At 53.3% G+C, this 24171-nt stretch overlaps 11 protein-coding genes across 11 annotated transcripts; 9 read left to right on the plus strand and 2 right to left on the minus strand.

Annotated features, from left to right (window-relative positions):
• Positions 1 to 66: 66 nt before the first annotated feature.
• Positions 67 to 543, plus strand: Z519_07237 (uncharacterized protein; the record flags this gene model as incomplete). The annotated part of the gene is made up of 1 exon (XM_016764972.1): positions 67 to 543. The coding sequence occupies one exon, from the start codon at positions 67 to 69 to the stop codon at positions 541 to 543; it is 477 nt and encodes a 158-aa protein (XP_016618922.1).
• Positions 544 to 905: 362 nt separating this feature from the next.
• On the plus strand, positions 906 to 1217 carry Z519_07238 (uncharacterized protein; the record flags this gene model as incomplete). The annotated part of the gene is made up of 1 exon (XM_016764973.1): positions 906 to 1217. The coding sequence occupies one exon, from the start codon at positions 906 to 908 to the stop codon at positions 1215 to 1217; it is 312 nt and encodes a 103-aa protein (XP_016618923.1).
• Positions 1218 to 3501: 2284 nt separating this feature from the next.
• Z519_07239 (uncharacterized protein) lies at positions 3502 to 4033 on the plus strand (the record flags this gene model as incomplete). The annotated part of the gene is made up of 3 exons (XM_016764974.1): positions 3502 to 3549; positions 3605 to 3777; positions 3841 to 4033. 3 exons carry the CDS (start codon positions 3502 to 3504, stop codon positions 4031 to 4033), a joined length of 414 nt encoding a protein of 137 aa, XP_016618924.1.
• A 669-nt stretch (positions 4034 to 4702) lies between these two features.
• Positions 4703 to 5499, plus strand: Z519_07240 (uncharacterized protein; the record flags this gene model as incomplete). Its single annotated transcript, XM_016764975.1, has 4 exons — positions 4703 to 4910; positions 4967 to 5086; positions 5138 to 5335; positions 5390 to 5499. 4 exons carry the CDS (start codon positions 4703 to 4705, stop codon positions 5497 to 5499), a joined length of 636 nt encoding a protein of 211 aa, XP_016618925.1.
• A 2390-nt stretch (positions 5500 to 7889) lies between these two features.
• On the plus strand, positions 7890 to 10770 carry Z519_07241 (uncharacterized protein; the record flags this gene model as incomplete). Its single annotated transcript, XM_016764976.1, has 4 exons — positions 7890 to 8400; positions 8456 to 8943; positions 8994 to 9331; positions 9384 to 10770. 4 exons carry the CDS (start codon positions 7890 to 7892, stop codon positions 10768 to 10770), a joined length of 2724 nt encoding a protein of 907 aa, XP_016618926.1.
• A 987-nt stretch (positions 10771 to 11757) lies between these two features.
• Z519_07242 (uncharacterized protein) lies at positions 11758 to 12717 on the plus strand (the record flags this gene model as incomplete). Its single annotated transcript, XM_016764977.1, has 1 exon — positions 11758 to 12717. The coding sequence occupies one exon, from the start codon at positions 11758 to 11760 to the stop codon at positions 12715 to 12717; it is 960 nt and encodes a 319-aa protein (XP_016618927.1).
• A 234-nt stretch (positions 12718 to 12951) lies between these two features.
• Z519_07243 (uncharacterized protein) lies at positions 12952 to 14190 on the plus strand (the record flags this gene model as incomplete). Its single annotated transcript, XM_016764978.1, has 1 exon — positions 12952 to 14190. One exon carries the CDS (start codon positions 12952 to 12954, stop codon positions 14188 to 14190), a length of 1239 nt encoding a protein of 412 aa, XP_016618928.1.
• A 507-nt stretch (positions 14191 to 14697) lies between these two features.
• Z519_07244 (uncharacterized protein) lies at positions 14698 to 17223 on the plus strand (the record flags this gene model as incomplete). The annotated part of the gene is made up of 4 exons (XM_016764979.1): positions 14698 to 15367; positions 15444 to 16567; positions 16674 to 16862; positions 17107 to 17223. 4 exons carry the CDS (start codon positions 14698 to 14700, stop codon positions 17221 to 17223), a joined length of 2100 nt encoding a protein of 699 aa, XP_016618929.1.
• Positions 17224 to 17397: 174 nt separating this feature from the next.
• On the minus strand, positions 17398 to 18442 carry Z519_07245 (uncharacterized protein; the record flags this gene model as incomplete). The annotated part of the gene is made up of 2 exons (XM_016764980.1): positions 17398 to 18016; positions 18144 to 18442. 2 exons carry the CDS (start codon positions 18440 to 18442, stop codon positions 17398 to 17400), a joined length of 918 nt encoding a protein of 305 aa, XP_016618930.1.
• Positions 18443 to 19660: 1218 nt separating this feature from the next.
• On the plus strand, positions 19661 to 21616 carry Z519_07246 (uncharacterized protein; the record flags this gene model as incomplete). Its single annotated transcript, XM_016764981.1, has 3 exons — positions 19661 to 20510; positions 20608 to 21088; positions 21166 to 21616. 3 exons carry the CDS (start codon positions 19661 to 19663, stop codon positions 21614 to 21616), a joined length of 1782 nt encoding a protein of 593 aa, XP_016618931.1.
• A 710-nt stretch (positions 21617 to 22326) lies between these two features.
• Positions 22327 to 23850, minus strand: Z519_07247 (uncharacterized protein; the record flags this gene model as incomplete). The annotated part of the gene is made up of 1 exon (XM_016764982.1): positions 22327 to 23850. The coding sequence occupies one exon, from the start codon at positions 23848 to 23850 to the stop codon at positions 22327 to 22329; it is 1524 nt and encodes a 507-aa protein (XP_016618932.1).
• Positions 23851 to 24171: the final 321 nt, after the last annotated feature.

The following is a 24171-nucleotide window of genomic DNA, read 5'->3' on the forward strand; positions in this document are numbered from 1 at the left end:
CAGATTTCGCCAAATCCACTTGCGTGGCTCTCGACATAACATCTACGAACACCATCTTTCTCACAGATGGCGAAGGTGTTTTTGCGACTGCAGGGCACGTCTTCCACACCACTATTGGTCTCCGCGGTGTTAAGCCCGAATTGGCATTGGAAGAGAACGCTCGACGTCGGCAAACTGGAGGCTGGTCCCGTCCTCTGTCGCCCTTCCTCAGATAGTAGCTCGTACGAGCTTGTACCTATCGACTCAGTTCAAGTGGAATTCGCCAAGTCTCAAGTTCTCCATGGAGTGCACCTTCGGGAGAGCCACCGTAGGTACCATGCGAACGGGAACCTGGTGGCATTGAATTATCCGGAAATTATGATCAAGTCTGTTGCTGCTGCACTTGAGAAGCTCCCACCTGAAATGCGGCTTGAGATGCTCAAGAAAATCAAAGATCTGAGACCTTTGTTCATCAAGATTGGTATCGACGGCGTCCACCAGCTTCTGGCATCTGGGCTGAGGCAGGCCAAGAAAGGCAAACTTGCTCCAATTAGAATCCATTAGAGTGTGCGCCTCCTAGATGTATGTTGTACATTCCACTTGGCGCCTATCGACTCTCCCATGACGAAGGCCTGCTCGTCAGGCGACAAGCTTCCGGTAATGCAGTTGTTCGAAACCTAGAACCTGGAAGGCGAGCTTGGGCACCGCACCTCGTATGATCGGCGCAAGGAACGACTCATCTGGTCCCGACTCCTCAAGCCCCTCTCCTGCGGAACTTCTGGAGGATACGAGCACGGTGTGCTGGAATTCAGCTCCGCAGGCCTTGCCGGCACAAAAGTTGTCTGGGTCAGCGCAGAAGCCGACACCAGCAAGATGCCAGAAAGCATGGAGAACAGCGTGCCCTTACAGCCAATACGGGTCGCATCATGGAAGAAGAGTCCGACAAAGAAGACCTATCCAACGTGCGACCCAAATTTATCGCGCTTGCAAATAAGTCAAGGACTTCTGTGGGTCTCGCTGCAAAAAGCACCTCAGAACTTGAACAGGAGCTCGAGGAACACATACAGAGCAAGCCCAAAGGGTGGTCCAGAGTTGAAACGCTGGTTGAAATCCTGTGGGAGATACTCAAACTCTTGGTCTCCTTCCTGGCGTCAGAGGATGCGAAGACCCTGATCCCGGCGACGAAGACGGGGACGATGGGTGGGATGAACCTAACCCGCCCCGTCCCCCGGAAATAGGGATGATGACGATGGGGATGAAGATGAAGGAGGGGGCGATAACCGCGAAGAAGAACCAGACGGGATTATCAGGGTCCTTGGGTGAATCCTGAATCCTTCGATGCATTTATCGGAGGAGGATTTCACGCAACCTTCAAGGATGCGGAAGAGTGGCCTCTTGAGGTTGGGACGAGAACGGATTGCGTCAGCCTGTAGAAATGGGGTGGCTTGACTCTGGGAACATATCATTCCAAGCCGAATGTCGACGCCCTCAACTTCCATCTGTGATCATCCCCGAGCTTGACATGCTACGCGGATGACTTGAACAGCACCCACCCTTACAAGCAGCAAATTACTCTCACTTTATGATGCAGTTGTCTTCTAATCCAGATGGCGCCTCCATGCCATGGCAAATGAGGTGGGCTGCGGCAGTCTCAGCTCTCTCCGATCATTATACAGAACAAGAGACCGACGAGCAGGTAGATGTTCTTGTCTATCCGACCCGCAACCTCGCTTTTACCTAAAAAAGAGAGTAAAGCGATGTGACCATTCCACTCCCCTTCTACGGTATGGAAATTGATTTCTAGTGGAATATGAGAGAGTTCAACGGGGCTGTGTTCCAGTTCAACATGGAGATCACTGGGTATCTAGGAAACACGCAAGGGGAAAGATCCACCACACAATATATTGCAGGACTAACATCTAAGCAGGTATTTTTGTTAGTTGGAGAGGATCTGAATCCTTATCTCGCAGAGCAAGAAGCGAAGTAATTCGTGATCGCGATGGGTGACGATCAAAAGACAGTCAGCCTCTCAGGGGGTGAGAAATCGGCCAGGAAGCTTCTGATAGATCTTGACAACCCCTGTTTCCTCGGCAGTTATTTGCTACTGGCTCCTGTCAACAGCGACGGAAGTCCACCTTTAGGCTTCGTTTCAAGGCGCCCGGAGAGCGGCTGAATGACTGTATGCACCGCAAGGGCGCATGCCGTTGGATGGATGGTGTTCCATTTTGCATGAAATTTCATCCAGCATTGCTACGCTACACGACCATGCTACGGAATCATTCGAGATTGTGATTACCCATTTGATTAATACGACCGACGCCAGCACTCCGGGCGAGGTCGAAGACATTCTTAGCTACAAGGTGTCAGAGTGGATATACGACTCTATCGGTCAGATCATCGACATGGTGCTGAACAATTCCTGCGATCTTGACACTGAGTTACAAGCAATACGTTCCGAAGACATAAAAGATCAGATGGATGAGCTAAAGTCGCGGCGACCGAGGACAACGATACCAAGAAGACGCCGATTTTGGAATAGACTCTTCTCATCACATCTGGAGTCGCATCTACTATGGCTGCGATCCTACTAGTTCTCCAGGCGACCAGCAAGGCGGATTTCATTCAAGCCACAATCAACAAGTGGTACAAGACTTCGAGTGGTGTGTCCCAATGCAAAAAGCTTTCTTCCAGAGGCTTGCTGAGTTTAGGCATGGTAAGGATTGGAAAGGATGAAATTCTAGAATCTCTTGACCGACTTGACTCATAGACGAGCATGTTCGCTATAATGAGTGCATCGCTAGTCCCGACCGCAATCAGGAACAAAAGGGGGCGTACGGAGTCAAAGGCTTCTTCAACGGCCTGACAGGCCGCTCAGATCGGGAACGCAGTCAATAGCACAGCTATAGACGAAGCGGTAAGTCGGACTCGAGGCCGCTATCTGGGGAGATTTAACAGGAATTTCCGGGCGGAAGCAAATGGCATCGCCACGAACCAAGCTTCAACACGGCCGGCTCTCGTCGTTGCAGTCTCTGGTTCTCAGATCCGAAACGGATTGAATGTCAGCGAAAAGGACCGAATGGTCATCTGGAATGAAAAATGGAGAGCCCTCGCTGCCACATTGGAAAGTAACGTGGACACAATGAGATACTACACCATGTCGTTCAGGGTGCTCTCCTGACCACGCTCGCTGGGCCGGCCTATTACATTACGATATCGGTTCCCCCCTTGTCAGACAGGGACAATCTGACGACTATTGGGAAAAGTACGTTGTATGCACAAGTAGGGTTCATGATGGTGAAGCTCGCCATTATGACGCTTACGATCGTGGCCGCAGTGTCCCTCAGCGCATCCGTCGCCGTTACATTGCCAGTCATTGGGGTCATATGCACCTTTATCGGGATCATTCCCGCCAGAATCTTTTATGGCAAAGCGGACAAGGCAAAAAAAAAAAAAAGATAGAGGTCCCCCTCTTCAAAGACCGAAGCATTCCTCCGCGACAAGGCCAAGCCTCTACTGATCGACATGGACGACCCGATACCGGAGCCGCCGACGATCAAGCTGAGCTACACGGTGACGATCGCGATAGACTGTGGGTAGGGATACAGAGTTGACTATCGCGGCTAAGAAGACCACGTCGGAACCGACAAAGATTCAAGCCGCGGTGCTGAGCTTCCAGGGTGACGACAGCAACTCGTGCCCGTACTCGGAGAACAGGTTGACGCTCAGCGGCGAGGGAGGCATCGGATCCACGGTGGGAGTCAATGAGCTGCTAGTAGAGAGCATCAGCAGAACCGGGGCGTTTGAATCGCCCTGATTAAGTCGGAAATCAATACCGGTGACTCACTACGATCTCCGCGTCAGGCACCTCGAGGACCCGACCGAGCACACCGACCTGCTGCTGGAGATTCATCCGCAGGGAGGATTCAGGTTCCGTATTAGCGGGACGGCAAATTCCATTGACTATGATCTCAACAACGGCGACGACGACGAAGCGCTTCAGAACGATGTCCATGCCGACGCCGACACCTTGGATTCGATCAGAAGGAGGTGGTGAGGCTGTGGCCCAGGTCGATGGGATTCGGGAGTCTGGAGACAAGACGAGGGAGAGATTCTCTATTGAGCGCAGATTGGCTTAGAAAGGCGGCGTGGAAGGAATATAATGTGGGCGAATGATGGAGACCTGGGACCTTGTCAGAGTCGGGTCTAACTGTAGATCCATCTCTGTGGTTGCCTTGTCAAGGTATACATGCGCTGTGTCTATTCCCTCTCTGTTTTAATATAACAAACCCGAGATCAGTAGGGGAACCTGAAGAGCCACATTCTGGCGTCGTAACGATATCTGAGGCGGTTTTTTTTTGCCCATTAGAATCACCAGAAGCTGATCTACCTTGCTGTGAGCCCCTTGATGGGGGAGCCTCGTCTCTGAACAGGCCGATGCATTCATGTCAAAGTGGGGCTAAATGTTCCCTCCGCCCAACGAATCAAGTGCACAGTTTGCATAAGGAAGGTATGCCGCGCGAATGCCAAGCTGCACCTCTCTGACTTCAATGTGAGAGCTTCGGTAGAAGGAGATCAACATAAATCTCACGGCAAGTCGAAACTTCTCAATTTACAGTCGGCCCTCCTCGCGTCCCTCCCATTCCACCGAGTTGACATCACTTTGGCCCAGCTACTGATGACTTGAACTTGACCTCCCTCAGCTCCAACAGCCAGGATCGCAGCCATGGGCGACTTGGTGGACCCGAAGCCGAATTACGATGCCGACGAGCCCGTTTACCAACCTCAGGATGCTCTGGGCCTCTCGGCGCGCGCAGCTGCGTTAACCGGTGCTGCTGGTCTTTTCGTTGCCTCTGTCCAGAACACTGTCGCCAAGGAACAAATTGGTGCCTTCGGGGTGTTTACACGTTTTGGCAGAACCATTGGTCTACTCAGTATGATTGGGATCTTCTCAAAATGTAGAACCTGAACAGATTCTGATTGTTTCCAGCGGCCATGGGAGGAACGTTTCAGTTTGCAAGTTCGGCTTCCGCAAACCTACGAGAAAAGAATGACTACATCAACCATGTAATCGGCGGTGCCCTAGCTGGCTCTTTGAACGGTCTCTGGAGTATGGAACGCACAGCAGAAGTGGGTCGGGTTCATTGCTAACTGGCAGCAGAACGGTCAATGACATCGACGCTGGGCAGCGCTTTGGCCCTCAGCACCGCGATGGGCGTGATCAGCTACACTGGCCGCTCAATGTTCGAATCTTCTTCAGACACAGCATTCGAGGACCGGATGGCATATAAAGAGGAGGCAAGGTCTCGGTTCAGAAGACCTCTCAATGAAACAATCAACGAGCTGGGAGAAGGACGAGGTAAGATATATCGACAAGATACTCTCCGCAGGCGGCTGATTCACATGGTCCCAGGTATCTACGGCCCGGGGTATGAGGAAAGACGGAAGCAAAGAATTAAGGAAAGATATGGCTTCGATGTCCAACCGCCGTACTATGAAGGCAAGCCAGCCCCCGGGGCATGATACACCACCCATCTTCGCTTAGGGAACCACAATTCAGGTTCGTATTTGTAACCCGCACCTGAACTGTGGTGCTAGCGAACGAGACGACGACTTGATCCTTTTAAGCTGTGCAGGACATAGGGAGGCGACTGGACATGTTATACTATCCGCACGGCTGCTTTGAGAGATCAATTCGACGGCATCCAGAATCTTTTGTACATAGGCAACTGTACCAAGGTCTTCAGAAAGAAGCACTTGCAATCAGCTTCAGGCTCGAAAGAAGAAGCTATTGAGATGGCAGTTCCCTGGGATTTTGTGGATTAAAGCTTTTTTCGTCATGTGGCATATTCAAACTGTTGTTTCACTCCAACTTTGTCCTGTCCATGAGCTGTATAGGGAAAACAACAAGCTACTGCGATCAAATGGATGACAAAGCCGATTAGGTACGACATGATGAGCCCAGCAATGCATGTGCGTCGGTAAGCAGGTCTAACCAAAGCAGGAATAAAACCTGTCATGGAGGGATTTGGACCTGCAAGAACACGCCGGCCTAATGGTCTGTGGGCCAGTTCAGACTGTGTCCAAGTATTTTGTTACCAAGCAGGACGGAAGATGGTCTGGGATGCTGCTGATATCTTCAGCAGGCCCTGGTGGTCCCGAAGAGCAGGCCTTCTTTGCAGAACTTCCCTTACCAGCAGTCACGCCACAAGTTTAGGTAAGTGAAATCACAAACCAAGCAAATATGAATTGTTTTGTGCGAGGGTCCCGTACGAGGTACTTGCCAAAGATAATTGATTCAGTCATATTCTCGTGGCGCATCGAGCGCCGGTCATTATGCCCACCTTTCAAAAGCAGGTCTACCAAGTAGACATAGAAGAGCTTGCCAATACCTGACTGAATACGATGATCGATCGGTGGAGAGGAGGATTGTGCTAGGCAAAACGCAAAGATGAACGATTGATGACTGATGTGCCGATTTCCTGAGCTTTTTGCCTTTGGGAGGGCGGCCGGACCGTCAAGCCATTTTGACATGATCATCAGGCCAGGCAATGCAATGCCACTGGCCCAGCCACCGCAAGGAAACAGCTGAGATCTGTCGACGCTGACCCGAGCTTGCCCAGGCATACGAGGTGTCCTTCCGTGATCTGCCGTCTCTTTCTCATGCAATTGTACCGTGGTGTCACCATCGTTCTCGGATCGATTGCGGTGCGGTGCTCATTGCTTAGATAGCTCCCTTCTGCTTCTGGCTAGGGTGGGTCGTCCGGGCTCGAGGTTCGGGAGGCCGCCGCGCCTAAGAGATGCAGTTGTTCATGGTGTCCAGCGTTCAGCGGGGTGAGTGGTTCCTTTCAAATAGCTCCTGTGGCTAGCAATTCAATCGTTGGAGAGCTAGCTTCCACGAGAGCTTGCGACTTGGTGATCCTGCAAAAGCACCCTCGGCAATGCTCAACCGACGATCGAGGAAGAAACCTTGGGCGATGCTCTCGCATTCTTTGTTCCAGTACCGGGTAGGCTGCGCTGTGCAGTAATACAGGTCTAACAAGTAGAGAGAACAAAGCGAATGGGGAGCAGATTACATCACAGTTGTCTGACGATGGCACCAGATGCCTCGTCACTCCACTGCCAGCAGCTTGATACCCAGTACTCAGCACTCAATCTCGAGAGGTTCAGCAGCTCCGCGCCAACCGCCAACCGCCGAGGGGCCTAGCAGCCCCCCCCAGTCACCCTAACAGCGGCCCTAGCAGTGACCCAGCCGCCTGCTCGCTGCCCTTGGCCAGCAGCTGCCAGCTGCCATCTGCCAACTGTCAACCGCCAAATCCCACCCTTGGGGGGAGGGGGCCCGTTCCAGGTTGCGATTCGACCAGTTGTTCCTGCCGTGCCGGTGGCACTGAGCAACGTCAAGCAAGGCCCCAAATCCAAGTCTAGTGGTCCAAGCCTCGACCTCTTGCACCTCCCCTCGGGAACCCACCAAGCCCACCAAGCCCACCCAAAGCTTCCCAAGCGGGCACTGACCTCAGCGTTTTACTGTATTGCCCATGAAACTGTGCACCGAGCCACCTCGACGTCGACGCTTCCGCCCGCCTTCGACTTTCCTCATCATCACCATCGAACTCTTGTTCTTCCTGAAATCGACGTCATACATTTTGGACCGCCTGTCGCATTTCATTTCCCTGGTCTCGACTCCCCCTCCCCTGAGCTCCCTTCTCAGTCTGATTGCTGTGCCGTGTCCCGTTTGACCTTTCGACCTTTCGCACAGACGAGTTGTGCCGAATACTCGAAACCGTTCTCGTCTATCCCCAAGATGCCGCTGGCGACATAGCTCCCACACGCAGCTCGCCGGTGTAACCAAACTTCAATGACCAGCAGATAGCTCCCCAACCGGGCTTTCGCGTTCCTATCTTGACCTTGTCATCATGTCGAGACCGATCACTCCTGTTTCACCAATTCAAAGCACTCATCCCGATGCTTCGGTATATTCCGCGCGACCAACGAGTGCGAAACCATCTTCTCGACCCGTATCCTACGCCGGCGCCCAGCATACGGAGACTGTATCGCACCCAAACCACTCTCAAGCTGGATTACTGCAGGATCAATCCGCCGTAGCGCAAGCCGCCGAGTTGCACGATGAAGTCGTCCGCCATACCCAGGAGTCACCGGAGCTCCCTCACACTAACTCGCACATGTCAGGGTCGCAGACTTTGTTGCCATCGAGAGGTGGGACACTGAAAAAGAAGGCTTCCCTTCACAAGAGCGCGAGTCTGAAAAGGACTGCTAGCAAAAGAAGCAGCTATGCTGGCTCAGTGCGAAGCATGCCATTGGCAGAAAAGGAGCAATACGGCGAGACCGAAGAGACCAACAGCGTCTTCTATTGCCCAGTTCCGACCACGGGGAATCCTACAGAGCTTCTCGCTGCGCGATTTCAAGGTATACTTCGTTCCCTTTGACTAACCTGGTGGTGTCTCGGCTAATCTTTACGTAGCATGGCGTAAAGTCCTCAAGGATCTGATCAATTACTTTCGGGAACTGCACAAGACATACGAGATACGGGCAAAAGCGCTCATGTCGACCTCCAACGTCATCAATAACACCACTATCCCTTCCAACTTCTTAACATCCGGTGGTTTGGGCGACGCCGCGTATCTTCTACGCGATTTTCATAAACAAGGCCTCAATGAAGCCAACAAGGCTCGAGACCTCGAGAATGAGGTCATTATTCAACTTACAGGTCTGCGGAGTGACCTACAACAGAAAATCAAAGAGATCAAAAGCTTGTCTGGTGACTTTAAGAATTCAGTAGACAAGGAAAAGGAGGCCACCAAAAAAGCGATCCAATCCCTCCAGGAATCTCTGGGCATGGTCGATCACGACGCAACAACGACCGGAGGAAGGGGCGACCCTTTCCTGGTCAAGATGGCTGTCGACAAGCAGATTGAGAAACAGATTGACGAAGAGAACTATTTGCATCGGGTAGGCTATTTTGATGGGCCCAGGCGCACTAGTTGAGCTAACATGAAAAGGCTTATCTCAACCTCGAAGCGTCTGGCCGAGAGCTAGAGTCCATTGTGGTCGGCGAGATTCAGAAAGCATACAATGTTCTTGCTGGCATTCTACGCCGCGAGGCTGACGACGCCTATGGCACGGCCGAGAAACTCAAGGAAGGGCCACTGTCAATGGCCAAGGATCATGAATGGGACGAATTTACCAAGAACAACAACCAAATGGTGGATCCAAGAATCCCTATCCGACAAGTTTCTCACATTATCTATCCCGGAAAAGATCATCCCGCAGCAATTGAAGTGAGGAGTGGGATGCTTGAGCGGAAGAGTAAATATTTGAAGAACTACACTCCTGGATGGTGAGTTGAATCTAGAACTGATCCCGCAGCTGTGGTTACTGATGCCTGTCAGGTACGTTCTGTCTCCAACCCATCTTCACGAATTCAAATCGGCAGACCGAATTGCGTTCCAGTCGCCTGTCATGTCATTGTATTTGCCCGAGCAGAAACTGGGCGCTCATTCCGAGCTCGACTCATCGTCGCACAAATTCATGCTCAAGGGCCGACAAACCGGGTCAATGCACCGTGGGCATGCCTGGGTTTTTCGAGCTGAATCTCACGAAACCATGTTAGCATGGTTCAATGATATCAAGGAGCTTACCGAAAAGCGAGGCGAGGAACGTAATGAATTTGTCCGCAGACAGCACGCTCGATCACTTTCTGGCAATAGCGTCAAACCCTCGAGCATTATCAGTTCAGAGGGCGAAATGGAGGACGATGAAGCTGATCGCATTGCCTTTTCCGGCGAACAATCCGTGCGAGGAACATCCGCTGTGCGAGGAACATCTGCTGATGGAGCCGCCGCCGCCGCGGCCGCGGCTGGCGCCGGTGGTCTCGGCGCGGCAGCGATGCACGACGACGAGGACAACAGGTCTGAAGCCGGGTGGCGTCCTCCACAACGACCAGCACCAGGTGGGCGATTTCCATCTGATCTCAACGTACAGCGCGGCTTACAAGCTCCGCTGTCCCCTTCTAGTGGAGAAAGTTCTGACCCAGACCGTGATGTCATAGCAGCAGCAGGTGCTCTGCCAGGCAGCGGAGTTCCTTTCGCCAATACCACGGAAAAGCACACGGACCTGCAACCGGACGCGCATCCACCTGATGGACCAACACCGCAAATGAACACGACAAGCCAGTACGCCCCAGGACACCACCCAAATATATTCCCAGCTCGCCAAGCTCCCCCTTCCCATGATGGGGCGAGTCAGTATGGTGAATGGATGGCACCGATAGCTGCAGGGGCGGGAGGCGCGGCATTAGCAGCTGGCGCTATGCGTCACCACGACGAACACCAGCGGGAAAACCAGACTGAGACAGCTGCCCAACGACTAGATGGTGAGTCGGCAATACCGCATTATGGCGAATCGTCTGCTCCCATACCCATAGCAACCGCGGCACCTATCGAGGCACCAGCCGGCCCGCGGGCGATGAGCGAGTCGACCACAGCGCCCGGCTCGGCTGTTGCGAATACTGTGTCTTCAGGAACGGAGACAGGGACTCTGTCAACCGTACCAACTAGTACAGGTCATGCGGCGCCGACTGACACCATGTTCGATACCAATGGTGTCTTTGTTGTGCCCAGGACGTCGAAAACTGCCCCAACGGACTACGTCGTCAAGCCGGCGCAAACTACCAAGAGTCCGAAGATCACCAGGGACTTCCATGTGCCTGGAGAGTTTCCAGCGACGCCGGCTCTGAATGATGATGCTAAAATGTACAACGACGTGGTCCAGCATTAAAATTGATATTGGGAGGCGGCACGTGGACAGGGCCGTTTGTCGCACGGGACGGATAAGGGATGGGACTTCATGCCGGGAATTAGGCCAAATGCATCTCACGATCTGCTTATACATATCCCGCGGTAATATTCAAGATTTAACGAACAAGTTCCTACGTGTTTGCAGTTTTGAGATACCACAATCGTTATGGAAGTTCGCTGTCTATGCGGTACCTGGTGGAACGCAATATGGGCGCATGTCAGTAGGGTTTTTCGCGCGGCCAGCAACGTTCGAGATACAAGGAGCAACAAAGCATTCGGGAAAAGGCTTTTGTCACGAAGTCCTGTCATCAGGGCGTTAGCGGGTTTACTCTACACTTGCCAATCGAAAAGTCTTGAAGCCCAGACTCGATCTTTCCGTTCCATCTGCGGTACATCGATACATTTATCAAGAAGATCTAATATTAACAGGGAGAGACTCAATACTGTCCCAGGGAATGCCGAAACTCTTCTTGGCCACGCCACGACAGGTCACATTCTAATCTCCGAGTTTCGCAAAGCCGGAGAGCGAATTGGCCAAAGATGAGTAGACGATGAGACGGATCAGAAACCTGCCTAATGGGCTATCTGAAGGCACACCTTGGCCATCGCCGCATATAACAGGACAAGTCGCCCGAGATTGGTGAACTACATGCAAGTGTCGGGAAATCCCCACGATCGGTCCACCATGGATCGGGGCATGGATCGGGGCATGGATCGGGGCATGGACGGCGAGATAGGCAAGCAAGGGGACCACGCTGCGGGACGCCTTGAGGTCTAACAGCTTCTACTACCCTTGAAGCTATATTTAACTATGCTAGGTCGTCAGGACCGACAAAAATATAAGGAATAAAACTCGGCTGCTCCTCCCTGGTAAGTCTTTTGTGAGTTTCCCTCTCCAAAGCCATAGCAGAAGCCGACAGGTCATTCCATTTTCCTCGGGAAACTCAACCAGAGCCTCTAGATCGGTATGAAGCCGTTTACTTTGTCGTTGTCGAATGGCGCACAGCTCTCAGGGATTGTGTCGGTGTCCCCTCGAATCTCAACAACCCCTCACTATCAACCCTTGATTGTTGGTATACATGGTGGTACATATTTTTCAAAATACTTCGACGCTGGTACGACGAACTCGGCCGTAAGGCTAGCAGAAACCCTCGGAGTGCCTTTTGTGTCAATTGACCGCCCGGGCTACAAAGACAGCACAGCACTCCCACCAGTCCCAGAAGGATCAACATTCCTGCAGGAGGAAGGCAAGTACCTTCACGGCTACGTTCTCCCCAAGATATGGCAAGAATTCGGCGCTAGCTCTGGGGCAACTACCGTCGTCCTCCTGGCGCACTCTCTGGGATCCCCCAGCTCCATTGTGGCCTCTGCTCTCCATGCAAAGGAAACTCAACCCCAGTACCCCTATGGCGGACTGATCCTGTCCGGCTGGGGCACGGTTCACGGCCGCCCTAGCGAAAGTGCAAGACACATTGTTGAGAACGGAGTGGTCGATGGACGGATCACTTGGCCGCTCGAGATGAAAGATGGGCCCATGTTCGGCGACCCTAAACTGGGGAGAGTGTCTCCAGAGATTCTTGGAATGGGAGCCGAGTTGAACACGTCCATGTCCCTAGGAGAGTTTGAAGACGGGTCGTTCCACTGGATGGAATATTGGTTAACTTATGCCAAGGAGGTGAAGGTTCCAATCATGTATGGAATGGGTGAACATGATGCATTGTGGAAGGCGACAAAGGAGACTGTCCAGGACTTTGCTCGGGAGTTTACAGGGAGCCCGAGGGTAGAGAGCGGAGTAGTGCTTGGGGCACCCCATTGTGTCGAGTTGAGCTACTGGGGACCAGGCTGGGTGGCAAGATGTTTGGGGTTTGCAGCCGAGTGTGCTGCTGCTGAGGGAGTGAGTCGTCGAGTAGCAGCATTACAAGCATAGGTTGTCCTGCGAGAGAGAAAGGGGGAGGGTTGGAGGAGTATATACCACTACCATTATGTGGGCAAGTAGGTGCCGATAAGTGTGTGTCTCAAGTACTATTGAGTTGATATCGGACCCTGATTAGAGTGCCGTGACCCCCCAACTACTCGCTGACGCTCAGAGCATCAAAGACTACCCAACCCACTTCGCAACATCTCTTGCCACAAGGACCTAATAACGACTTTCCCCCCGACAATGGAAAACACAGAGATCAGAAGAGGCGACTTTGTCTACAAAGACACGCTCTTTATAGATCTGGGCCCCAACAAGCGCCATCCGCGTGCCTCAACAGCAGACCTCAAGGGCCTGTTACTGCCTAAGCGTGGCTCTGCACCAAGGGATCAGGTCGCCCACTGGTACGAGGCGCAGCTCCTTCACTATGGCCTCCCGCGCACCAAGGATAAAAACACTGCCAAAGTGCGACTGACCAATGCGCTCTCGGCCAAGACGCTGTCAGTGCCCCAGCAGATCGTGAAGCTGGAGACGGAAATGGAAAAGGAGTGTGCCCGCACGCTGAGGAAGGCAAAGACCGCAGCAACCAAGCCGCTGCAGGGCAAGGCCGCAGGGAAGGCTACGGCTACGGCTACAACTACGGCTGCTAGAGCGAAGAAAGGCGGAGGCAGCAGCAGCTCGAAAACCACCATTGAGCTTGAGATCGACGGCATGAAGGTCAAGATCGATCGTGATGTACTCGATGCGGCAAAGAAGTCGACCGAGTCCAAAGATGCCTCTTCCAAAAAGCCCAAAGGCGCCAAAGCAACCTCCTCCTCTTCCAACCCCAAACCCGCAGCCACGTCCAAGTCTCCGGCAAAACCAAAGGCCACGCTCTCCGCGCTGCCAAAGCCACAGACCGCCAGACGAAGCCAGCCTTTCCCGCGTAGTAACACAAGCACCCGCCCCGTCTCAGATCCTCTGCAACACGTCGGCGACCACACGCCCGTCTCCTTCCACCATGACGTCGAAATGGACGACAACCCTCCGGCGTATGAATCACTGGGGTTTGACGAGCCCACTAACAATCCTGGCGCCGTCCAAATCTCGGGTACCTACTTCATCCCCCGAAAGCCCGTCTTTCCCTTCGACCTCACGCTCCAACTCGACCACAGACAGCAGAAGCTCTGGGGTCGCTTCAATGTGGGTTCCAAAATCGGGGTTCTCCACGCGGACGACATCTCTCGCATCACCACAGGTGGCACAATCTCATTTGGGTGGAGGTCGGAGGATGACAACGACGGCAATGTGAAATTTGGGCGCGGTTGTGACGGATCCATGGAATTCGACCGAGAGGGGTGGGTGAATGGACACTTTCGGATGTTGATGGATGGAGAAGATGTTGACTTTCAAGCACAGTTGATGGATGAAGACGGGCTGGACGTCACGGAGATGAAACACCTCTGGGATGAGTTTCCTCGGAGGGCTTACGGAAGACATTGAAGCCGTCTGCTCAGTGCCCATGATCTGGGGACCTCAGGACTCGTAGCCGGCGGGGTTGGCGGTTTGTTTACGAGGTAGAGGGATCATCTTCAGACCATGGACATTGTTGGATACCCTGGGGGGGGGATTTTGTCATAGCAGGCCGACCCATGTCTCTCGAGCACACCAATACATTCGGCTCATAATTCATCTGCTTTTGCCTTTTACGGGAGACTCCAATCCTTCACTAGTCCCGTGGCTAGCTGTAGGGTGGAAGGCTCTTATGCGATGGTGATTCTTGATCGAATCAGGAGCGTGCCCGTGACAGGGGTTTCACGGACTTGGTCCTCGTACAGTCGAGGTTCTAGAATCCAGGCCCCTTCAAGTCACCTCCTCCGTGCCAGCCTCGTTGGCGCCAAAAACGAGGAGCAAAAGCTAACCATTCGAAACAGTTCTCAAGAAGATGCTAGTAATACCCAGTATCTAGAGCCGTCTCTGAAACAACAACGGCCAGCTTGAAACCCGTAAATGGCTTCGAGAAGGTCTTCAACCTTTTCGACAAGGTCCATCAAACAAAGGAAATACTCGACAGATCGACATCAAAGGGGCGCCGAGCTCTCGATCCGCATAGAAGAGGGTCGATCACTGCGGCCGCCGCTGGTCCAGGAAGAAGACATCTCGACATCGTTTGTGCAGGATTTCTTCTCCAAGCCACCACTTTCCAAGAACGTTGCGGCCTCGTTGACCCATGCCGACACCTTCCCGTGTCCGCTGGACATCCACCCAGGCCAGCGCGTCAGGGGCTTCTCGGACGCCTTCGACGACGACCACAAATACAGCGTCGTCGAGGACTCCCTCGAATTCAAGAACCCCTTTCCCGAACCGAACCCGCAGCAGCAACTCGAGATCGAGCAGCGCGGCGCCGTCTTCAGACGGGTCAACACCGACATCAATGCCGAAGAGGCACAGATCCGCATCACGCGCTCAGCGTCCGACGCCAGAGGCCGCGGCGGCGCCAATCACCCCATTGACCGTGTGAGGAGATGGCTTGGGATCAAGACTGCCATCAAGCCCGGGGCGTACAACGGCCTCAAGTATGCGGCCGGTCTGGCTACGACGCATGCGACGGCCATCCTCTCCCAGAAACCTGCTCCGCTGTTCAAGCGGAGAGCTCTCTATGTCTTGGAATACGACGTGGGTAAGTCACGATCCATTGAGCTAGGCAACTCGGTACCATGTTTTCTCTTCCGCATTCCTAACCCTACTATCAAAAGACGATCAAGGTGTCTTACTCTGCGCGCCTCCAAAGCTATGCGAAAGCGTTTCCAGTCTCCGAAAGCACTTGGAAGAGGGCGACCAGCCTGGTTCCGTGCTCCGGTTAGTCTACGTCTGCAACAATGAGGAAGCAGTCAACTATCTGAGCAATGCGTTCGGCATCAGCGGCTCCAGCACCGAGACGGGCGAGCGCAGCTTTCGTGACTGGATGCAAGATGACCGCGACACACGGCGGGCGTCACACAAGGCCATTCGATGGCGACCGGCGTTCGATATCGCTCGAGGGGTCATCTGCACAGCATTCGGGCTGGATTTTGGATCCTTGGTGGTGCCTCGGCAGGGAACTCCTCCACCTCATCATCAACAGCACAGTCAACCTTCGCAAACCACCACGGCCTCTCTCTACCGGCAGCGGATCTCAGTCTACATGCAACGAGCCTCGTCGCAAGCTCTACCCGGCCCGAGAGTCACGCGCTTCAACTCCGGTTCACGCCATCTGCATGACATGGCCAAGCGCGACACCATTATCATTTGCGAATATTCCTCCGGCGAGGCCGGCGAGATCGTTAGCGCCAATGTCCTCCTGGGTCTGAATCCAGGTCCCTTTGCGACTCCTAGTCCCGGCGATGGCGAGGAGGAGAAGCCAATTTTGGACCGAAAAGTGTGTACCTCGACGCCCACGCTCCAAGCCGTTCTCTCGCACATCTTCGACGGCCTGTACCAGCTCTGGCGCGACCAGATCGCGCTGATCCACGAACCGCACGCATCGCTGGAAGACCACATCTATGCCCACCCGTCGGATTCCTCCCGCGCCCGCGACGTCTGGGCCATGTCGCAGCGGCTGCACAACATGCTGAAGCTGGTGAACCGGCATTCCAAGGTTATCGAGGCCGTGCAGGACGACTTTGCCGTCTTTGCAGAGACGGAGAGACATTATCACGACGGCGGCGGCGGAGCCGAAAGGAAAGACCGAGAACCCGGTAGTGGACGCGATGGCAGAAGGGCCAGTGGCGGTAGCCGTAGTAGCAGTACATGGTTGACGCCACTGCTGGACGACTTTGAGGTTCTGGCTGAGAATATTGGGACGGATTATCTGGAGCCGCTGGAACATATGATTGACCTGGTACGGCACTCCTCCTTTCCTGTCTCCCCTTGGCCCCCTTTCTTCCATACGTACATCACCAGCCACGGCGCGCTCGGACCAAGAGGGATTGGTTTGACTGTTGCAGATGTACAAGTCCGTCACGATCCGGGACTCGAAGCAATCCCTCGAACTCAACGCCAGCCTGTGGCGGCTGAGCTGGATCACCTTCATCTTCCTGCCGCTTACATTCCTGGTCGGCGCGTTCGGCATGAATGTCGACGCGTTCCGCCAGTATCCCAGCTTGAAGTGGTATTTCGTCGCTGCGGTGCCTCTGGTAATGTTGCTGCCTTATCTTACCTTAGCCTACCTTACCTCCATACCCCCTGTACCTGCCCTTCCCTCCCTACCCTCCTTTCCTCCCTAACTTCCCGCATATTCCTCCTCCAACACCCCACGACGCCATCCCTCAACTTTCACAGACACTTTCAACTCCCCGCAACTCAGTTGAAGGCGCGAAACGAATGTCGAGCATTGGCATCCCCTCGCTAACCTCTGGAGTCTCCCTTGCGTTGCCATAGATGCTGGCCGTCTTCTTCCTCTGGTTCGCCATGCGCCGCTTCGGGCCGGGCCGCCACAGCTCCGGCATCCTCGATATGGCCATCCTGGGCACTGGGTTGGAGATTCGCTCGTTGTAGGTTGTATTTATATATGTATGTATGAGCGGAAACATGTCAAAACTCAGGATGGATGGACGGACGGACGGCAACGACATGATAGTACGATACCATATGGTGTGATATGAGGTCGACGGATCTGGGTGGCTTGTAACCTTTGGTTTTGCTTGGATGGTGGTCCGGGAGCTACATAAATCATGTGTTGTCGGGGCTATTTCGGATCCCACGTCTTGCAGCAAATTTATCCAATACTATCTTCGCTTCATCCATAGCCGCTAACACAGGCTGCATGCTTGCCGTATTATTCTGCATGCTGAGGAGATGATTCCGCAATTGAGTGAGCAGAGAATTCAGTTCAGGGTCGATTCCTGAGTCGAGGCTGAGAGTAGGTGATGGGAGGGTCTTCGACCGAGACATGGTAGAAAACTTCTTCGTCGTAAGGCATATCCCTGCAATGTTGTTGACGCGCTCAATCTCCTCTCTCGCCTCCTCAGCTTCGGCGCCGTCTTCAGTCTCTTCTTCCTTGTGCAAGTCCCTGACCAAAGGATGCAGGCCCCGCTCCTTCTTCCGCCTCAACGCCTCGCTCCCCTTGAATCCGTCCTCCAGCATTTTCAGCTGAGCGCGGTCCCTCTTCAGAGCGAGTTTCTCCCGATTGATCTGCCGGCGGAGAAGGTGTTGCGTCTGAAGGTTTGTCGTTAACTGGGATTGGAGAGTGGTGATGCGGGCGAGAGTCGCAGAAAGATCGAACGGCGAATCGTCGACTGTGGACGTGTTTGTAGGTGGGAATGGCATTCGAGGTAGGCGAGCGAGGAGTCTGGGAGTGTAGATGAGGGTTAGGCGGGGGGCATCGCCGGCGGAAGAGAAGACGTTAGGGGTGGAGATGAAGGGAAGGACAGGGCAACTGGGTTTGGTACGAGGTACAAATGTATCGGCCAGCATACTTATCAGCAACCTCTTCCACCGCCTTCTCATACTCTTCCTCCCTGATACTGGCCGCCGTCGCCTTCTTGCGCAACTTGCCAATTGGTGGGATCCTGCCGTTTCCACCGGCACCAGATCTCTTCGCCTTTAAATTCATCAGAATCTGCCTGACCTTCTCCTGCGACGAAGCGGGCAGAGGCCTCCATTTCTTGCGGATTACGGATTGTGATACTTGTTTCACCCGCGGTTCGAGAGTCGCCCACCTATGGTTGGTGTTTAACGCGGCGGATGAGGATGAAGAATGCTTTGATGCAGCCATGATTTCTTCGGCTGAGCAGGGAGTGCGGCGCGTTGAGGGAAAAGCTGTGCGAGGAGACAAAGGACGAGAGCTTTGAAAGGCGTAAGTCTCGAAGCACGCGGCGCAGTGAATCTGAATCTACCATCGTGTTGAAGTCTCAGATTACTTGGGTTTAGCGTGATAAACACACTAACCCTGAACTGGTTAGACGTAAATGAACACCGCGCACTGTGCGAAACAAACGCGCAAACACCCGACACGCTGGCGAGGAAGCCTTGAGTTCCCAACCGCATCAGCAGTTTACGATTGCAAATTCTCCCATTCTCTACATGAACCTCTCGCAAGTCGATATGCGTTGTTCAGCATCAGATTAGACCATGTCTATTCATCTTGTCATGCGAGATTGATAAAGACTTGTGGCGTCTGGTTTCCTCAATGCATGTTTGGCCGCCTCGACTACAACAGGCTTCCTCGGCAGCGTGGGTCTGTTTGTAAGGTGTTATCTCAGTTTGAACTTCGATTCAATCTCCAGGTGCCTGGATCAAGCACTGGGAATAGCCAGTCTTCTCTGCAAGCCATCGCAGATGTTTGACAGTGCTGGAAAGGATACAGGTAGGTGCCGACACCCGTTACCCTACTCCTCTCACCTCAGCCTGGGACGTGGACGAGGCTTGAATAGCGTGAACTCAAGATTGGGGTATTATTGTCGTATCAATTTAGGTGATCGCCTCGTCCCGATACAATTCGAACCCTGGACCGGAGACTTCGGCATCGGATCTCTCGCGAGAAGCAACCTGGCATGAGTCTGGGGGACATTGGGAAGATCGAGTCCATCGCCGCTCTCCGATACGATAAAAAGCAACTGACCAACGGACCGGGGAGTTCATATCATGGGCCAAGCATCTAAAAAGCCTTCTGGCGCCCTCGCCAAGGGTGGCCAAGACGAACGATCGAGATATTGGGTTAAGCGGAACCCGCCTCTTGGCTTGGCTATACTCGCCTCCGCCCACTGACGGCTTCCGCTCGGGTCTCGATTCCAATTATCGCAGCCCATACACGAGACCTTTATCTCTAGAACTCCTCTTTAGCTCGGCCATTCAGCATCGACGATTCCGAGAGAGCTACATCAGTCCATTTCCCATATATTTGCGATGAACCACTCGTTCACGGACCTGTCACTTTTCTATTCGGACGTCTTGTTCTGTCTCCCGGTTACAGCCTCTCAGCTTGGCCACCATCATGGGTATCAACGAGATGATTCACAAAGCCAACATGGCGGTCGCTCGCTCTTTCGTGGGCAGGCGCTTCCGCCTTGACGGCTCCGGTCATCCCAAAGAACGGAAAGGCTCCTACTTTTTCACCGAAGTCCGTGCTGGACTGGCAACCTTCTTCGCCATGGCATACATCATTTCCGTCAACGCCACGATTGTGTCGCAGTCTGGTGGTACTTGCGTCTGTCCGCCGGATAGTCCCGATCTATGCGACAGCGACCCGGCCTACATGATATGCGTTGCCGAAGTCCAACGAGATTTGGTCACAGCCACCGCTGCAATTTCTGCCCTCACCACATTCTGCATGGGCCTGTTTGCAAACATGCCGATAGCTTTAGCCCCTGGGATGGGCTTGAACGCCTACTTCGCATACACTGTGGTCGGATACCACGGATCTGGCCTTGTGCCTTACCAAGTCGCCGTTACAGCCGTTTTTGTCGAAGGATTTGTGTTTGTCGGTCTCACCATCCTTGGACTTCGGCAGTGGCTTGCCCGGGCCATTCCAGCGTCTATCAAGCTTGCCACCGGAGTCGGCATTGGGTTATATCTGACTTTGATTGGCTTGACATACAGCGCCGGCATTGGGGCCGTTACAGGCGCGCAGGCTACTCCTCTCGAATTAGCCGGCTGTAAGCCGGAGTATATTGACGAGACTGGTGTCTGTCCCGCCGCGTACAAAATGCGCAACCCAACAATGTGGATCGGTATTTTCTGTGGCGGATTCTTCACGGTTTTGCTCATGCTCTTCCGTGTCAAGGGCGCCATCATCTTTGGGATCTTGCTCGTCAGCATTATTTCGTGGCCTCGAGGGACCGAAGGTAAGTCGTCCATGACCTGTATTATTTGCTGAATGACGATGCGCTTCCTGATTTATCCACTGAGGGGAAGTGCTCGGAGCTGACAGGTGGTTATTAGTAACATACTTCCCATACACCGATTTAGGCGACAGCATGTTCAACTTCTTCAAGCAGGTCGTTACGTTCCACCCAATTCAGAAAATCCTCACCGTCCAGGAGTGGAACATATCGGGCTACGGCGGGCAATTTGGACTGGCATTTATAACTTTTCTATATGTCGACATTCTCGACTGCACTGGTACCCTCTACTCGATGGCGCGCTTTTGCGGCGCCATCGATGAGAAGACTCAGGACTTTGAGGGTTCGGCTGTGGCTTATCTGGTCGATGCATTCGGTATCTCGATTGGTGCTTTGTTCGGCACACCTCCAGTTACGGCCTACATCGAATCGGGCGCCGGTATCTCTGAAGGTGGCGCGACAGGTCTCACTGCCATCACAACGGGAATCTGCTTCTTCATCTCCATCTTCTTCGCACCCATCTTCGCGTCGATCCCGCCATACGCCACCGGATGCGTGCTCATTATTGTCGGGTCACTCATGTAAGTCTTTTCTACAGCCCCACTCCACGTTTCTCCGACAGAATTGCATCTAACACCTGTCCTCTCTCTCCTACCAGGGCCAAAGCCGCCGCCGACATCAACTGGCGCTACATCGGCGATGCAATCCCTGCTTTCTTAACCATTGCCATTATGCCCTTCACTTATTCCATCGCCTACGGCCTCATCGCCGGCATCATAAGCTATATCGTTCTGAACACCGTTGTCTGGCTTGTCGAGAAGATCTCGGGCAACCGCATCAAACCCGCCGACAAGGAGTATAAAGACTACTGGACCTACAAGATCGAAGGCGGACTGCTGCCTCCTTGGCTCGTCAGGGCGGCCAAAGGGAAGAAGGACTTCTGGAGACCGTACGACGATGTTGAGCACAATCACGGTGATCAGCCCACGGGGATGACTTTGGAGGGGAAGGAAGAGCACGTTGTAACCGGGGGGAAGACGGCCGAAGCGCAGAATAGTAATGTCAGGGATGCAAGTTCGAGCGACGACGGGGAGAAGGTCAAGATGTAATTTCCGAGAAGAGACAACCCTGCGCTGTGTTGCACTACTTCTCCAAACGAACACAATATTCGCCAGGTGTTTGGGAGCCCTTGCTAGTTCTCCCGGGCAATGACAAGTCGAAGGCGAAAAGGAGGACGAAAATCGTTGTCCGGATATTGCATGTCGTTGGAAGTCGCCCGACCCTCTATCCCCCCCTCTAGATGAATTCTAGAAGTATAGAATGCTCAGTACACTCTCATACACTCAATCAGGCGTCCCCTTTGGTGTGCAGCTGCCAACGTGGCTATTCGGGATCCGAGCAATGACCCTCGAGGTGGATTATGTCTTTATCGAGACGACATCTCGGCAAATAGCGATACTGAGTTTACGGGAGACTTGTTTGTCCTCAAAGGCTTTGACAAGGCAATTTCGGGGAACTCCCAGAAGAATGGTCTCGCAGGATATCGCCAAAACGTCGGTATTGTGGGCCGTCCATGCTGGCGTGAGGTAAAAATAATACTGCCCGAGACTGCAACGCACGGCCTGCCTTCGAGCAAAGCGGCGGCAAACTTGCTCGCCACAAAGACGTCTATTACCTGTTCTGCTTCAGGACGATGGCTAGTATCTAGCTCGCAGGCTTGGAAAGAGAAGAATTCCTTTCACGTAGCGGAAACAGCAGCCCCTGCAACTTGCAAATGGCCGGTAGTTGACCATCCGGCGAAGGTCCGTGGGAGCTCGTGTCAATAGGTGTAGTGAAAGTTCGACACCCCTTCGATCAGACTTCCCTTCCTCTTAGCTTCGCGATTTGCGACGCAGAACCACACTGTACAAGCCGCAACCAGGATGATCATCAAAACATGACTCCCAATGCTCACCCATATTGCGGTCAAATATCGTGGAGCTTCTGGTTGGCGGACGATGTAACTGCCAGCTATGCCTCCCAAACCATTGCAGGCAGAAATGGCTGCCGCCACTGTGGCGCGCTTCCACTGACCGACTATGTTGTTGGCTTGATAAGCATTAAGCGCAGCCCAGTTACTAATGTAGGCTCCTGTGGCCAGAAACGTGCCGATATACCTCACCGTTACTTGACTGCTGAAACCTAACATGCAGAACCCCGCGATTAGGCAAGTTGCATTGAAAATGATGACTGGTGCTCGAACCCTGTACTTGTCCCCAATGAACGAAGAAAGCAAAACAGGAAATACCGCATAATAGTATGGGGGAGAGGACAATAGAATTGCCTTGTTGGAGTTGAAACCCATGCCACTCTGCAGTATGATTGGTAAGAAGTACGAGAGAGCTGTGGATACCAAGTTGAGTAAGAAGAATAGCACACAAAAGGCGTATAGCTTCGGGTCAAGAAAATGTATCAAAATAGCAGACGGGCTGAATGGCTCGGGTTTCCCGGCATCGTGCCGGTCTTCGTTGATTCGAGAAATTGCAAGGCTCTTCTCATCCTCCGTGAGGAAATAAAAAGAGTTCTCGCATTGGTCCGGAAAGTCGATCATCCAGAAGTAAGTGATCACCCCGAGAAAGACAGTGACCGAGCCTTGAACAAGATACATCCATTGCCAGCCCCGAAGGCCATTTCGGTAGTCGAGGTGATTCAAGCCGAAGTTGACGATGGAGCCGGTGGCGAGGATGATGATTTCACCAGACTGCAACAGAGCGAATCGGAGCTGCTGTTCATGGCGAGTATACCAGGTTGAAATAAGGTAGGTTAACCCTGGATAGATGCCAGCCATGGAGATTCCGAGGAGGACTCTAAGGGCTATCATCTGTTGCCAGTTGGTAATAGCGGCTGTGCACATGGTGATAACACCAAAGGCACAAGTGATGGCCGAGAAGAATAATCGGGGCCCGATGAATCGTAACAAGACGGTCGCCGGTAGTTGACAGCCGACGGAGGCGACGGTAAAGATGAAGATTGAGACAGAATAGCGGTCTCCGACCAGGTTGAGATCAGAGAGCATGCTTGTGACGGCTGCCGAGGAGATGATGCCACTGTCGAGCAGATTCAGACTACAGAGAATACCAGCAATGGTACAGAGCCGCAGGTCAACTTTGCGGCGGAGGCGAGCCTCTGCCTGGATTCGAGTTGAGCCATGTTGCAGCTCTTCCCGGTGGACTGCCGCTGTACGCGCCTCTCCGTCTGAATCGCTTTCTGGAAGCCCTGCGTCGGAGGGCGCAGTTATGTAGACAGAGCCCGGGATCTCGGATTGATTTGCCACAATTTGTTTCTTCCCCGCGACGAGAGCCATAAGTGCCGGGGCTTTGAGGATCTCTCGAGCAAGAGATTGGCTTTTCAGGCACAGTAAAAGGTTGGAATTGTGCAGGGCTGTAGAGGGGGAATACGTTGTGCGGCGAGACGATCAATTCCATCTCTTTCTCCGTGCGACGGAGATGGTGCGGGGAAATGTGGGCGATAACGGTGTTCAGGCATGGGCCAAACGGCCACCGACGGCGGTCGCCATATGAGGACCCTATCTTAGCGAGATGGACTCTGAGGGTAAGTTAACACAGTGACGAGCACGTGCATAGCTTCCCTTGGGGAGTTAATTCTCCAATGTGAGATGCTTGAG

The sequence above is a fragment of the Cladophialophora bantiana genome, assembly GCF_000835475.1.
Source record: "Cladophialophora bantiana CBS 173.52 unplaced genomic scaffold supercont1.10, whole genome shotgun sequence".
In the NCBI taxonomy this organism is placed as follows: domain Eukaryota; kingdom Fungi; phylum Ascomycota; class Eurotiomycetes; order Chaetothyriales; family Herpotrichiellaceae; genus Cladophialophora; species Cladophialophora bantiana.